This window comes from Petromyzon marinus, chromosome 34, assembly GCF_048934315.1.
Source record: "Petromyzon marinus isolate PM22_M1 ecotype Great Lakes invasive population chromosome 34, UKy_Petmar_22M1.pri1.0, whole genome shotgun sequence".
In the NCBI taxonomy this organism is placed as follows: Eukaryota; Metazoa; Chordata; class Hyperoartia; order Petromyzontiformes; family Petromyzontidae; genus Petromyzon; species Petromyzon marinus.
The window spans coordinates 5425022-5438264 of record NC_133700.1 but is presented as its reverse complement, the minus strand read 5'-3'; the positions used below and the strand labels follow the sequence as shown (position 1 = coordinate 5438264).

The 13243-nt window shown below is 47.7% G+C and overlaps 1 protein-coding gene across 2 annotated transcripts in view; it reads right to left on the bottom strand.

Moving 5' to 3' along the window:
• The window catches only part of LOC116948620 (5'-AMP-activated protein kinase subunit gamma-2-like), a 164512-nt gene extending 154640 nt beyond the window's left edge, over nucleotides 1-9872 (bottom strand). The window contains exon 1 of one of the 2 annotated variants that reach the window (XM_032965474.2): nucleotides 9539-9872. In XM_032965474.2, the coding sequence (XP_032821365.2) occupies nucleotides 9539-9541 (3 nt within the window). In that variant the 5' untranslated portion in view covers nucleotides 9542-9872. The remainder of the gene's footprint in view (nucleotides 1-9538) is intronic. The other variant, XM_076071650.1, reaches the window with a different exon arrangement.
• Nucleotides 9873-13243: the final 3371 nt, after the last annotated feature.

The following is a 13243-nucleotide window of genomic DNA, read 5'->3' as shown; positions in this document are numbered from 1 at the left end:
CACAACACAAGCGGCCTTCATCAGGTGAAGGGACCAGGCTGTCTCGAGGACAGCGCTGGAGTGAAACAGCCACGCTCAGACCGCGACCTTTAAGCTGTGTGCGAGGAAACAAGGTGCCTTGACACAGGAATTAGCATAAAAATTAGCATTTGATTGGCCGACTTAGCATGATGAACGGTGTACATGTGGGTCCTTGCAGTCACGAAAGCTTTAAATCTAGAATTCTCTCGGCTGTGACGCGATGAGCATTACCCTATCGGTGGCAGGGCGGGTTGAAAAGTGCTGCCCCGAGACTGTGGCCGTTGCAGGTCACTTCGGGGGATGCTCTTTTTATTATTGCACATTTATTTATTTATTTAGCAGGGCTCCTAGATCGCCGCGCGTCGTAAAACGCGTGCGTCGTAAAACCCTCCCGCCACCCGACACAGCCGATTAGTGAAGTTGTCACGTGGTGAACAAACGTGATGAATCTAGCGATCCACGACACCTTTACCACGGTGGCTAGGAGATGTTAACTACCTCGCCCGGTATACAGGAGGTCGTGGGTTCGATCCCGACCCTGACGATGTCTGCTGCTATATATTTGGAGCTTGCGTGTCTCTCTCTCTCTCATCATCATAACGGTGGCTAGGAGATGTTAACTACCTCGCTCGGTATACAGGAGGTCGTGGGTTCGATCCAGACCCTGACGATGTCTGCTGCTGTATATTTGGAATTTGCGTGTCTCCCTCTCTCATCATAATCACGGTGGCTAGGAGATGTTAATTACCTCGCCCGGTATACAGGAGGTCGTGAGTTCTCTGTACTTTGGAATAGGTTTTACCCTTTTAACTGGCACAAAAACTGACACCTTTATTCAAGGAATCATGTTTGCAAAAACCACAACACAAGCAGTCAGAATGCAAACAAAAAAGACAACTCTGATAATATGCACTGTCCTTGAATTTGATTGGTCCACACCCGAGACAGCTTTTCTTAGAGCCTAGTCTCCATTGGTGTTGGACCAGAAGACGCCAAAAGGCGTACAACTCAAAAACAGCGCACCATCAGAGTATTGAGGGCTCGGGGTGAGCATTTACATTATGAGACCTCCTCTGCCAGAAACAAGATATAGGAATAGGTTTTACCCTTTTAACTGGCACAAAAACTCAAGGACAGTACATATTATCAGAGTTGTCTTTTTTGTTTGCATTCTGACTGCTTGTGTTGTGGTTTTTGCAAACATGATGCCTTGAATAAAGGTGTAGTTTTTGTGCCAGTTAAAAGGGTAAAACCTATTCCTATATCTTGTTTCTGGCAAAGGAGGTCTCATAATGTAAATGTTCACCCCGAGCCCTCAATACTCTGATGGTGCGCTGTTTTTTGAGTTGTACGCCTTTTGGCGTCTTCTGGTCCAACACCAATGGAGACTAGGCTCTAAGAAAAGCTGTCTTGGGTGTGGACCAATCAAATTCAAGGACAGTGCATATTATCAGAGTTGTCTTTTTTGTTTGCATTCTGACTGCTTGTGTTGTGGTTTTTGCAAACATGATGCCTTGAATAAAGGTGTCAGTTTTTGTGCCAAAGGAGGTCTCATAATGTAAATTCTCTGTACTTAATTCGACTAAATTCTCTCATATTCTCTCGGCTACACTCTTTGGTTCTATTCGGTAAAGTCACGTAGGTAAAAAATAAAACAACAAAAATCACGACGTTTCGGCCACAACACAAGCGGCCTTTATCAGGTGAAAGGACCAGGCTGTCTGGAGGACAGCACTGGAGTGAAACACAGCCACGCTCAGACTGCGACCTTTAAGCTGTGTGCGAGGAAACAAGGTGCCTTGACAAAGGAATTAGCATAAAAATTTAGCATTTGATTGGCCGACTTAGCATGATGAACGGTGTACATGTGTACATGTGGGTCCTTGCAGTCACGAAAGCTTTAAATCTAGAATTCTCTCGGCTGTGACGCAATGAGCATTACCCTATCGGTGGCAGGGCGGGTTGAAAAGTGCTGCCCCGAGACTGTGGCCGTTGCAGGTCACTTCGGGGGATGCTCTTTTTATTATTGCACATTTATTTATTTAATTAGCAAGGCTCCTAGATCGCCGCGCGTCGTAAAACGCGTGCGTCGTAAAACCCTCCCTCCACCCGACACAGCCGATTAGTGAAGTTGTCACGTGGTGAACAAACGTGATGAATCTAGCGATCCACGACACCTTTACCACGGTGGCTAGATGTTAACTACCTCGCTCGGTATACAGGAGGTCGTGGGTTCGATCGCGACCCTGACGATGTCTGCTGCTGTATATTTGGAGTTTGCGTGTCTCTCTCTCTCATCATCATCACGGTGGCTAGGAGATGTTAACTACCTCGCCCGGTATACAGGAGGTCGTGGGTTCGATCGCGACCCTGACGATGTCTGCTGCTGTATATTTGGAGCTTGCGTGTCTCTCTCTCATCATCACGGTGGCTAGGAGATGGTAACTACCTCGCCTGGTATGCAGGAGGTCGTGGGTTCGATCCCGACCCTGACGATGTCTGCTGCTGTATATTTGGAGTTTGCGTGTCTCTCTCTCTCTCATCATCATCACGGTGGCTAGGAGATGTTAACTACCTCGCCTGGTATACAGGAGGTCGTGAGTTCGATCCCGACCCTGACGATGTCTGCTGCTGTATATTTGGAGTTTGCGTGTCTCTCTCTCATCATCATCACGGTGGCTAGGAGATGTTAACTACCTCGCCCGGTATACAGGAGGTCGTGGGTTCGATCCCGACCCTGACGTTGCCTGCTGCTGCTGTATATTTGGAGTTTGCGTGTCTCTCTCTCCCTGTGGTCTCGTGGACTTCTCTCCGGGTCCTCCAGTTTATTCCCTCCACATTTATAAATTTGCGTTTTGAAGTATTTGGCTGTGATGCAGTTCCACACGATAAGCTACCGCATTGAGCTACATAGCTCAGTGGGCCTTACCTGGTAAAAAAATAAAAAAAACATTTTTTCAAATGGCTACGGACGTTTAGCTTGCAGTTACAATCTGCATCATCAGGCAGTTGCCAGAAATGTTACTCTGCTCAACCCTCCCTATGCACACATGGCTGTCTCAGCAACCTACTTGCTGTACTGCCACACAGTGTCCGCGTGGCTCAGCAAGCTGGTATATCCATGCCTCACGACACTTACCATGCCCCCCAAAACGGCAGATATTGCGGTCACCCATTGCCCCACCGGGCAGAATTTCGCACCTCATGGCGCATAACATGAAGAGGAATTCCCCCTCCAACAAGGACAAAGATCCACCGTATAGCCTTAACAGACTGTTGGGGCAAGTGTTGTTCGCGAACACCTATGAGGACCGGCCAGCACCGCTCCCGGCCGCCTTTGTCTCTCTCGTGGCGATATTTACACACCGCACCAGGTGAGACTGAGTCGTGCAAGGGGGGGGGGGCCCAGGACCGGTTCAGATGACCGTCACTGGGTGTTGGTGGCCGTGAGCGGGAATCGAACCTGCGTCGCCGGGTTCGTAGCGCAGCGTGGCGCTAACCGCTACGCCACCGCTCCCCATAGCGTGAAGAGGAATTCCCCCTCCAGCACACACACGCGGGTTCCACGGCGTGATCCCCGAGGGGGGGGGGGGGCTCTACGTTTGACCTGGGAACCAGGACACTGATGTTTACTGGAGAAATCGTGCATCTGTCTCGTTCATAAACAACGCAAAGTAAACACAGCGGCCGCATTCCTGGGCGGCTCGTTCTGTTTATTTTTGTTTTTAGTATCCGAAGTGAATCCAACCGTGGGGATTTCTTTTTTATTTGCGTTCGCTCTTTGCCTCCTAAGCACCCCCGGGGCCGTCATCGTTCGTGCGCTCTGGCGGCGATGAGATGTGGCATTGCCGACGAACACTGGAGCGAAGCCCATCTATCCAGTGCTGGCACGAAGCTCGTGATGATGGCACCAAGCTCGTGATGATGTCTATTATTGTAATAATAGTTTAAGGCCCTGCGTCAACCCACAGCTGGATGGAGGCCTCCCAATGGCATTCTGGTTGCGGGGGTTGCTTTGATCATACTTCACCATCCTGGTCAATAGGTTGGTGAACGCAGGAAGTGGGGGCGGGGGGGGCCGTGGCTGAGAACCAAACTCAAATATGCTGCGTGTACCCGATACCGGTGAATTCCACATTCCAGGGACTGTAATTCCACATTCCTATGCCAGGGACTGTAATATATATGGATCATGTGGTCTATCTACATTTGCTATCATCTCACCAAATCTCTAGCTCTTGTCTACGGCGTCTCTTCGGGCATTGTGATCGGAGTACAGAAACTGGAACGGCACCACCACTGACCATCACCAAAGACAAATATCCCCCGTGTAGCCTTAACAAGTGGAGTTAGTGAGCACCTATGAAGGCCGTCACGGCACACGAAGGGGTGGGTGGCCAGGACCACGCCCGGCCGCTTTAGTCTCCCCAGTGGCGATGTTTACACACCACACCAGGTACTCATTTGAGGCTGAGTCGACCTAGGGGAAGCTCAAGACCGGTTCAGATAATCGTCACTGGTGGTGGCCGTGAGCGGGAATCGAACCTGGGACGCCGGGTTCGTAGCAGAGCGCGCTAACTGCTGCACCACCGCTCCCCACCAGCACCACCACCGCGAAAGTTCCACACACGAATGCAAATACCAACCCGGGGGGAGAGAGAGGGAGAGAGCGGGCGAGTGAGCTGCAGGAGCAGCAACACACGCGGTTATGTAACCGCGAGCCGCTTTCGTTTTGAGATTACCAATTTTTGTAAAGGCCCTCTATAAAACTGAGTTAGTTATCTTCGTTTGTATTATTATTACTTCACCACGAGGCAGCAGTCAATTCACAGCCATAAAGCGCCTTACAAAAAGGTCGTCGATGGCTGTGACGACGACGATCATTTATTGTGACGGTTATCATGGGCCATGCTTCATTTCAGCCGGAACAAGTCCGGGACGTTCCTTCCGGGGAATAATTTCGGCGCTCCCCCCAAATCCATCTCGTGTATACTGCGCCGTACAATATTTAAAATAAACCCGTATCGTGGGATTATTGGAATATAATCGAACGTCGAGGTGAGTTTCCGGCATCGAGGCGGTGCTCTTCTCACGTTCACAACCCTGAGCCGGTGGTGGGGATTCCACGTTCATATGGCGGGGCCGAGTTGTTTCCACTGGAAAACGAACTGTTGACTTCCCCGAAAAGTGATACTCATTTTATGGACCCCCCCCGGAAGAATGATTGGCTGAGTCAACCCAAAAGCAGGGCTTGAACTCGCAACCTTTAAATTGTAATCCGCTCACTCCACCTACAATAATATACAGTATAGTAATGCGTAGGCGTACCTTGTTACTCTAGTTGTAGTGCCTTACGCCGAAAATCCAGACTCCAAGCCCGCCTAGCAGGGTTTCGGAAAACAGAAAGTTCTGGATATCATCGGCATCACTATCGTCATACAATTCGTTGTTCATGATGTATGATTTTAAGGGATACATATCACTGTGTAACACATTTTTTTATTTTTTGGTTCCTGGGTAGTGTTATTTTCTAATTGCTTATGCCTCAAACGTACAGAAAATGGCTATTATTCTCCACAAACTTTGCTTTTGTGACCAGGACAGTGATATTTTGAAATGTATCTATTTTCAATGAGAAAACGTGGTGTGTATTTGTGTCATTCCTTCACGTAAAGTCCTGGTCACAAAAGCCAAGTTTGTGGGGAATAATAATTACAATTTTCCGTACTTTTGAGGCATAATAAATTAGGAAATAATACTTACTACCCAGGAACAAAAAAAAAATTGTTCCACAATGATATTTTTGGAGTGGATGATTAACTTTGCTTTTGTGTCCTGGTCAAGCCTTCATCCAGCAGTGGATAGACGAGGGGCCTTCCAAAGATTGTTGCGTAATGTTATGTTTGTTTGAACGGTGTGTGATTTGCAGTGATACGTAACGTGCAGGAGAGCTTTGTCGACTAATCGTGCCGTCGACTTGACCTTCACCGTCCAATTTAAATACGACGGGCCCCGCTCGAGTTAATATTTAATAAGCAAACGGCGCCGTCGCTGTGCGCACGCTTTCGCAAGCCAAGCAGGTTCCCATCCTGGCCACAAGTGCTGCGGGTGCGTGACATCTGCGCACAACCAGGTTGCTCGCAGCTCCGCAACAATACCGCGTGCAGGGAAGGGGCGCAGTAAACGTGGCCCCCTGGCGATGGCAGTGCATGTACAGTGAGGGAAACAAAAGTATTTGATGCCCTGCTGATTTTGTAATAAAATTAAAGATACTCTTTGGTTCTTTCGGTAAAGTCACGTTGGAAGAAATAAAATGAAACAAATCATGACGTTTCGATCGCAACACAAGCAATCTTCATCAGGTGGAACAACCACAGCAAGAAAATGCTGAAGTAGGCGAGAGAGCTGCCGTGGCAAGAGGTCATATAGCTATATAGGTTATATACAGTGAGGGAAAAAAGTATTTGATCCCCTGCTGATTTTGTACGTTTGTCCACTGACAAAGAAATGATCAGTCTATAATTTTAATGGTAGGTTTATTTGAACGGTGAGAGACAGAATAACAACAGCAAAATCCAGAAAAACGCATGTCAAAAATGTTATAAATTGATTTGCATTTTAATGAGGGAAATAAGTATTTGACGCCCTCTCAATCAGAAAGATTTCTGGCTCCCAGGTGTCCTTTATCCAGGTAACGAGCTGAGATTAGGAGCACACTCTTAAAGGGAGTGCTCCTAATATCAGCTTGTTACCTGTATAAAAGGCACCTGTTCACAGAAGCAATGAATCAATCAGATTCCAAACTCTCCACCATGGCCAAGACCAAAGAGCTCTCCAAGGATGTCAGGGACAAGATTGTAGACCTACACAAGGCTGGGATGGGCTACAAGACCATTGCCAAGCAGCTTGGTGAGAAGGTGACAACAGTTGGTGCGATTATTCGCAAATGGAAGAAACACAAAAGAACTGTCAATCTCCCTCGGCCTGGGGCTCCATGCAAGATCTCACCTCGTGGAGTTGCAATGATCATGAGAACGGTGAGGAATCAGCCCAGAATTACACGAGAGGATCTTGTCAATGATCTCAAGGCAGCTGGGACCATAGTCACAAGGAAAACAATTGGTAACACACTACGCCGTGAAGGACTGAAATCCTGCAGCGCCCGCAAGGTCCCCCCTACTCTAGAAAGCACATATAAATGCCCGTCTGAAGTTTGCCAATAAACATCTGAATGATTCAGAGGACAATTGGGTGAAAGTGTTGTGGTCAGAAGAGACCAAAATGGAGCTCTTTGGCATCAACTCAACTCGCCATGTTTGGAGGAGGAGGAATGCTGCCTATGATCCCAAGAACACCATCCCCACCGTCAAACATGGAGGTGGAAACATTATGCTTTGGGGATGTTTTTCTGCTAAGGGGACAGGACAACTTCACCGCATCAAAGGGACGATGGACGGGGCCATGTACCGTCAAATCTTAGCCAGTCTCCAGACTTTAATCCCATAGAAAATCTGTGGAGGGAGCTGAAGGTTCGAGTTGCCAAACGTCAGCCTCGAAACCTTAATGACTTGGAGAAGATCTGCAAAGAGGAGTGGGACAAAATCCCTCCTGAGATGTGTGCAAACCTGGTGGCCAACTACAAGAAACGTCTGACCTCTGTGATTGCCAACAAGGGTTTTGCCACCAAGTACTAAGTCATGTTTTGCAGAGGGGTCAAATACTTATTTCTCTCATTAAAATGCAAATCAATTTATAACATTTTTGACATGCGTTTTTCTGGATTTTGTTGTTTTTATTCTGTATATCACTGTTCAAATAAACCTACCATTAAAATTATAGACTGATCATTTCTTTGTCAGTCGGCAAACGTACAGAATCAGCAGGGGATCAAATACTTTTTTCCCTCACTATGCTCCCACGTCTATTGCTCCCAGCCGTCAACTGCGCCACGCCGCCACCACCACGAACCCACACGGCGTGAGCAGGGCTCTCATCCAGCAGCGGATTGATAAAGGCCGAGATCGACATCTGTAGATTCATTATTATTTTTGTAACTGTGAAAGTATGGCTTAGAGGTAGCACACACAGGCACATATTATACAGTAATACCATATCAATATTGTAATCATCCTCACAATTAGTGCCATAATCAGCATCATCATCATCAGCAGCGTGTTGTGGCAGCATTAGGAACAGTTCCATCACCATCATCATTATCAGATGCAGCAGCAGCTGCATCTGCAGTATCGTCATTACCATCATAATCAGCAGCAGAATCATCAGCAGCACGGCAATTATCGTCATGATCAGCAGTATAATCATCATCAGCAGCAGCTTCATCTTCATAAATAGCATAATCATGATCAGCATAATCATCATCATCAGCAGCAGTGTCATTATCAGGTAAATCGGCAGCAGCATCATGAACAGCATCATCATCATCAGCAGCAACTTCATCTTCATAAATAGCATCATCATGAACAGCATCATCATCATCAGCAGCTTCATCTTCATAAATAGCATCATCATGAACAGCATCACCATCATGAAGAAGCAAGAGTGTCATTATATCACTGTGTAACAATTTTTTTTGTTCCTGGCTAGTAAGTGTTATTTTCCAATTGCTTGTGCCTCAAAAGTACAGAAAATGGCTATTATTCCCCACAAACTTTGCTTTTGTGACCAAGACAGTGATATTTTGAAATGTACCTATTTTCAATGAGAAAACGTGTGCATTTGTGTCTTTCGTTCATATAGAGTCCTGGTCACAAAAGCAAAGTTTGTGTGGAGTAATAGCCGTTTTCTATATTTTTAAGGCATAAGCAATTGGAAAATAACACTTACTACCCAGGAACAAAAATCGTGTAACATAGTCAGCAGCATCATCAACAGTACTGTCAGCATTCAGCATAGTGTACTGCGTTAATCAATATTTTCAAGGTGCGCAGGCAGCTTCTATATGCAGTTACAGGTGTGTACAGGTGTGTACAGGTGTGCGTCAGTACGTGCAGCTTTGCGCAAGTGCACGTGTATAGGTGAATGTAGGTTTCTGTGTCGTATTGGTGTTTGTGTAGAGGGGTGTGTGTGTGTAGGTGGGTGTGTGTGTCCAGGTGTTCCGTGACCTGTACAGGTATCTGCATGCGTGTTGCTATTATCTTGGTATGTGTGCTAGCGCGCAAGTCTGTATCTGGTACGTGTGTATATACATGTACATTTATGTGTATGCGCGCAGATTCATAGGTGCTCGCAAACAGCTATTGCCCGAATAGCCCGTGCAGGTTATATGGACTATATTTGTCTTTGTAAGCAACCGCATATGGTAGTGATACGTGTGCAGGCTTATGCAACATTGTGTATATACGTGTATATACTGTATACTATGTGTAGTAGTATTCCTGTGTGCGTGTGTATGCGCGTGTGTGTACGAGTACGTGTAGGTACACGGCAGACAGACACGTGTACACACGTATGTAGGTGTACGTGTACACACATACAACCAACAACGATGACTTCATACCATTCCGCTAAGATGATCCTCCTCTGCGTACGACAGTAAATTTTCACTCCAGAGATGACCTTCAGAAGGCGTCCTCTTTTTTTCCTCTCTCCTCCTCTCTCCTCGTCCTCTCACCTCGTCCTCTCTCCTCCTCTCTCTTCCTCTCCTCTCTCCTCCTCCTCCCGCCCACCGTCCTGTCTCCCTCTCGCCGCCTCTGCCCGACTCACAACTCTCCCCTCCACAAGTCTCTCGCTGCTCCGGGCTCGGGGCGAGGCTGCGCTCCGGGGTATATCGGAGGAAACAAGTGACGACGATGCCGCTGCTGCTGCTACGTGGGGTGGGATGGAGCAGCTGATGATAAAAGGCGGAGCACTGCGAGGGGAAGCTTGACGCTTCGCACGTGCACACACAGACACACACACAAAGACAAAGATCCCCCGTATAGCCTGCAACAGACTGTTGGGGCAAGTGCTGCTAGCGAGCAGCACCTGTGAATGCTGGCACGGTACGCGAGGGGGGTGGGTGGCCAGCACCACGCCCGGCCGCCTTTGTATTCACAGTGGCGATGTTTACACATCACGCAAGGTAAATAATTCGAGGCCGAGTCGACCTAGGGGATGTTTTGCCGTGAGCGGGAATCGAACTCGGGTTGTCGAATTTCGTAGCGATAACCACGGCACTACCGCAGACACACACAAACACACACAGACACACACAGACACACACAAATACACACAGACACACACACACAAACACACACACACAGACACACACACACAAACACACACAGACACACACACACAGACACACACACAGCCACACTCCCGTCACTCACCACCCTCCTGCCACCACACCGATTCAAATTGACACTCACAGCTCTGGCCACCCATACACAAAGACAAATATCCCCCGCATAGCCTGCAACAGACTGTTGGGGCAAGTGCTGTCACGAGGGGGTGGGTGGCCAGCACCACGCCCGGCCGCCTTTGTCTCCCCGGTGGCGATGTTTACACACCGCACCAGGTGCTCATTTGCGGCTGAGACGACCTAGGTGATGCCCAGGACCGGCTCAGATAATCGTCACTGGTGTTGGTGGCCGTGAGCGGGTCACAGGTTTCGTAGCGCAGCGCGCTAACCACAAGGCCACCGCTCACGCTCACACACAGACACGCGCTCACACTCAGACACGCGCTCACACACAGACATGCGCTCACACTGAGACATACGCACACACATACAGACGCGCGCACACAGACACAGACAGACGCACACACAGACACATACAGACGCGCACACACACACAGACGCTAACACACAGACAGACGCTAACACACAGACAGACGATAACACACAGATAGACACTAACACACAGACGCGCGCACACACACAGACAGACAGACGCTAACACACAGACAGACGCTAACACACACAGATAGACACTAACACACAGACGCGCACACAGACAGACACTAACACACAGACGCGCGCACACAGACAGACAGACACTAACACACAGACGCACACACATACAGGCAGACAGACAGACACTAACACACAGACGCGCACACATACAGGCAGACGCTAACACACAGACAGACACTAACACACAGACGCGCACACACAGACGCTAACACACAGACGCGCACACACACAGACAGACGCTAACACACAGACAGACACTAACACACAGACGCGCACACACACAGACAGACAGACACTAACACACAGACGCGCACACACAGACGCTAACACACAGACGCGCACACACACAGACAGGCGCTAACACACAGACGCGCACACAGACAGACACTAACACACACAGACAGACGCTAACACACACACAGACACAATGCACGGGGAGACAGGAAGGACGACGAATCGAGGCTGAGCTAATCACAGCCCACAGCGATAAGGGCTGAGTGGCTCGTGCCAGTGTCATTACATGGTGCGACATCATTTCTGCCCGAGTGGACCTAAAGGTTCAGAGAGCCACTCCCGGGCAATTTATTGTGCGAGATGTATTACCCCGTTACTGTTGTTGTTATTATTATCACTGCAGCGTGGTGGCGGCGTGGCCAGAACGCGCGACCTACAATCGGAAGGTCACCATAAGCCAGGCTCTATCCACTGCTGGACGAAGGCCTCTCTAAACCGCCTCTACCCCTCGCATGCTTCCGTGGTGGCCGTGATCACGGTGCATGCTTCCCTCCTTTGGCTACCATTCCGTTACCAGTCTCAGCTGCCCGGTCGTCGTCCGCTCTCACCGCGTGCCCTGCCCGCCATGCCCACGTGCCCTGCCCGCCATGCCCACGTGCCCTGCCCGCCATGCCCACGTGCGCTGCCCGCCATGCCCACGTGCGCGTCTCTTCGCAGTCGCGTGCGTCGCCGATTTGGTGTCGGTTCTCCGATTCACGTGTCCCTCACCCTTCTTCTGACTCTCGGTCTAAATGCAAGCGTGCGTCCTCGGGCACGCTTCAGCCGTTGTTCGTTGTACGCTGCCAGGGAACAAACGCATTGTCACAGGCAGGACGTGCGCACCGGTTCAACAATTTCCATTGGCTTCTCATGACCAATTTTGACTTTTTTTCTCCCCAAAAGCATCGTGACCTGCTCTGGATCGCCTCTTGGTTAAATACAGTAGAACCCCTTTAACGACCACCCCTGTTATAACGACCAATCGCTTAACGACGGGGCCTCCATAGAGCCCAATGTGCAGTGTGTAGTGTATTGTAGTGTAGTGTATATTGTAGTGTAGTGTGTATTGTAGTGTATAGTAGTGTATAGTAGTGTAGTGTATATTGTAGTGTAGTGTGTATTGTAGTGTAGTGTATAGTAGTGTGGTGTATAGTGTTGTAGTGTATAGTAGTGTAGTGTATTGTAGTGTAGTGTATAGTAGTGTAGTGTATAGTAGTGTAGTGTATATTGTAGTGTAGTGTATAGTAGTGTGGTGTATAGTGTTGTAGTGTATAGTAGTGTAGTGTATTGTAGTGTAGTGTGTATTGTAGTGTAGTGTATAGTAGAGTAGTGTAGTGTATATTGTAGTGTAGTGTATAGTAGTGTAGTGTATAGTAGTGTAGTGTATATTGTAGTGTATAGTAGTGTAGTGTATTGTAGTGTAGTGTATAGTAGTGTAGTGTATAGTAGTGTAGTGTATATTGTAGTGTAGTGTATAGTAGTGTAGTGTATAGTAGTGTAGTGTATAGTAGTGTAGTGTATAGTAGTGTAGTGTATAGTAGTGTAGTGTATATTGTAGTGTAGTGTATATTGTAGTGTAGTGTATAGTAGTGGGTGTGTATAGTAGTGTAGTGTATAGTAGTGTAGTGTATAGTAGTGTAGTGTATATTGTAGTGTAGTGTATAGTAGTGTAGTGTATAGTAGTGTAGTGTATATTGTAGTGTATAGTAGTGTAGTGTATTGTAGTGTAGTGTATAGTAGTGTAGTGTATAGTAGTGTAGTGTATATTGTAGTGTAGTGTATAGTAGTGTAGTGTATAGTAGTGTAGTGTATAGTAGTGTAGTGTATAGTAGTGTAGTGTATAGTAGTGTAGTGTATAGTAGTGTAGTGTATAGTAGTGTAGTGTATATTGTAGTGTAGTGTATATTGTAGTGTAGTGTATAGTAGTGGGTGTGTATAGTAGTGTAGTGTATAGTAGTGTAGTGTATAGTAGTGTAGTGTATATTGTAGTGTAGTGTATAGTAGTGGGTGTGTATAGTAGTGTAGTGTATA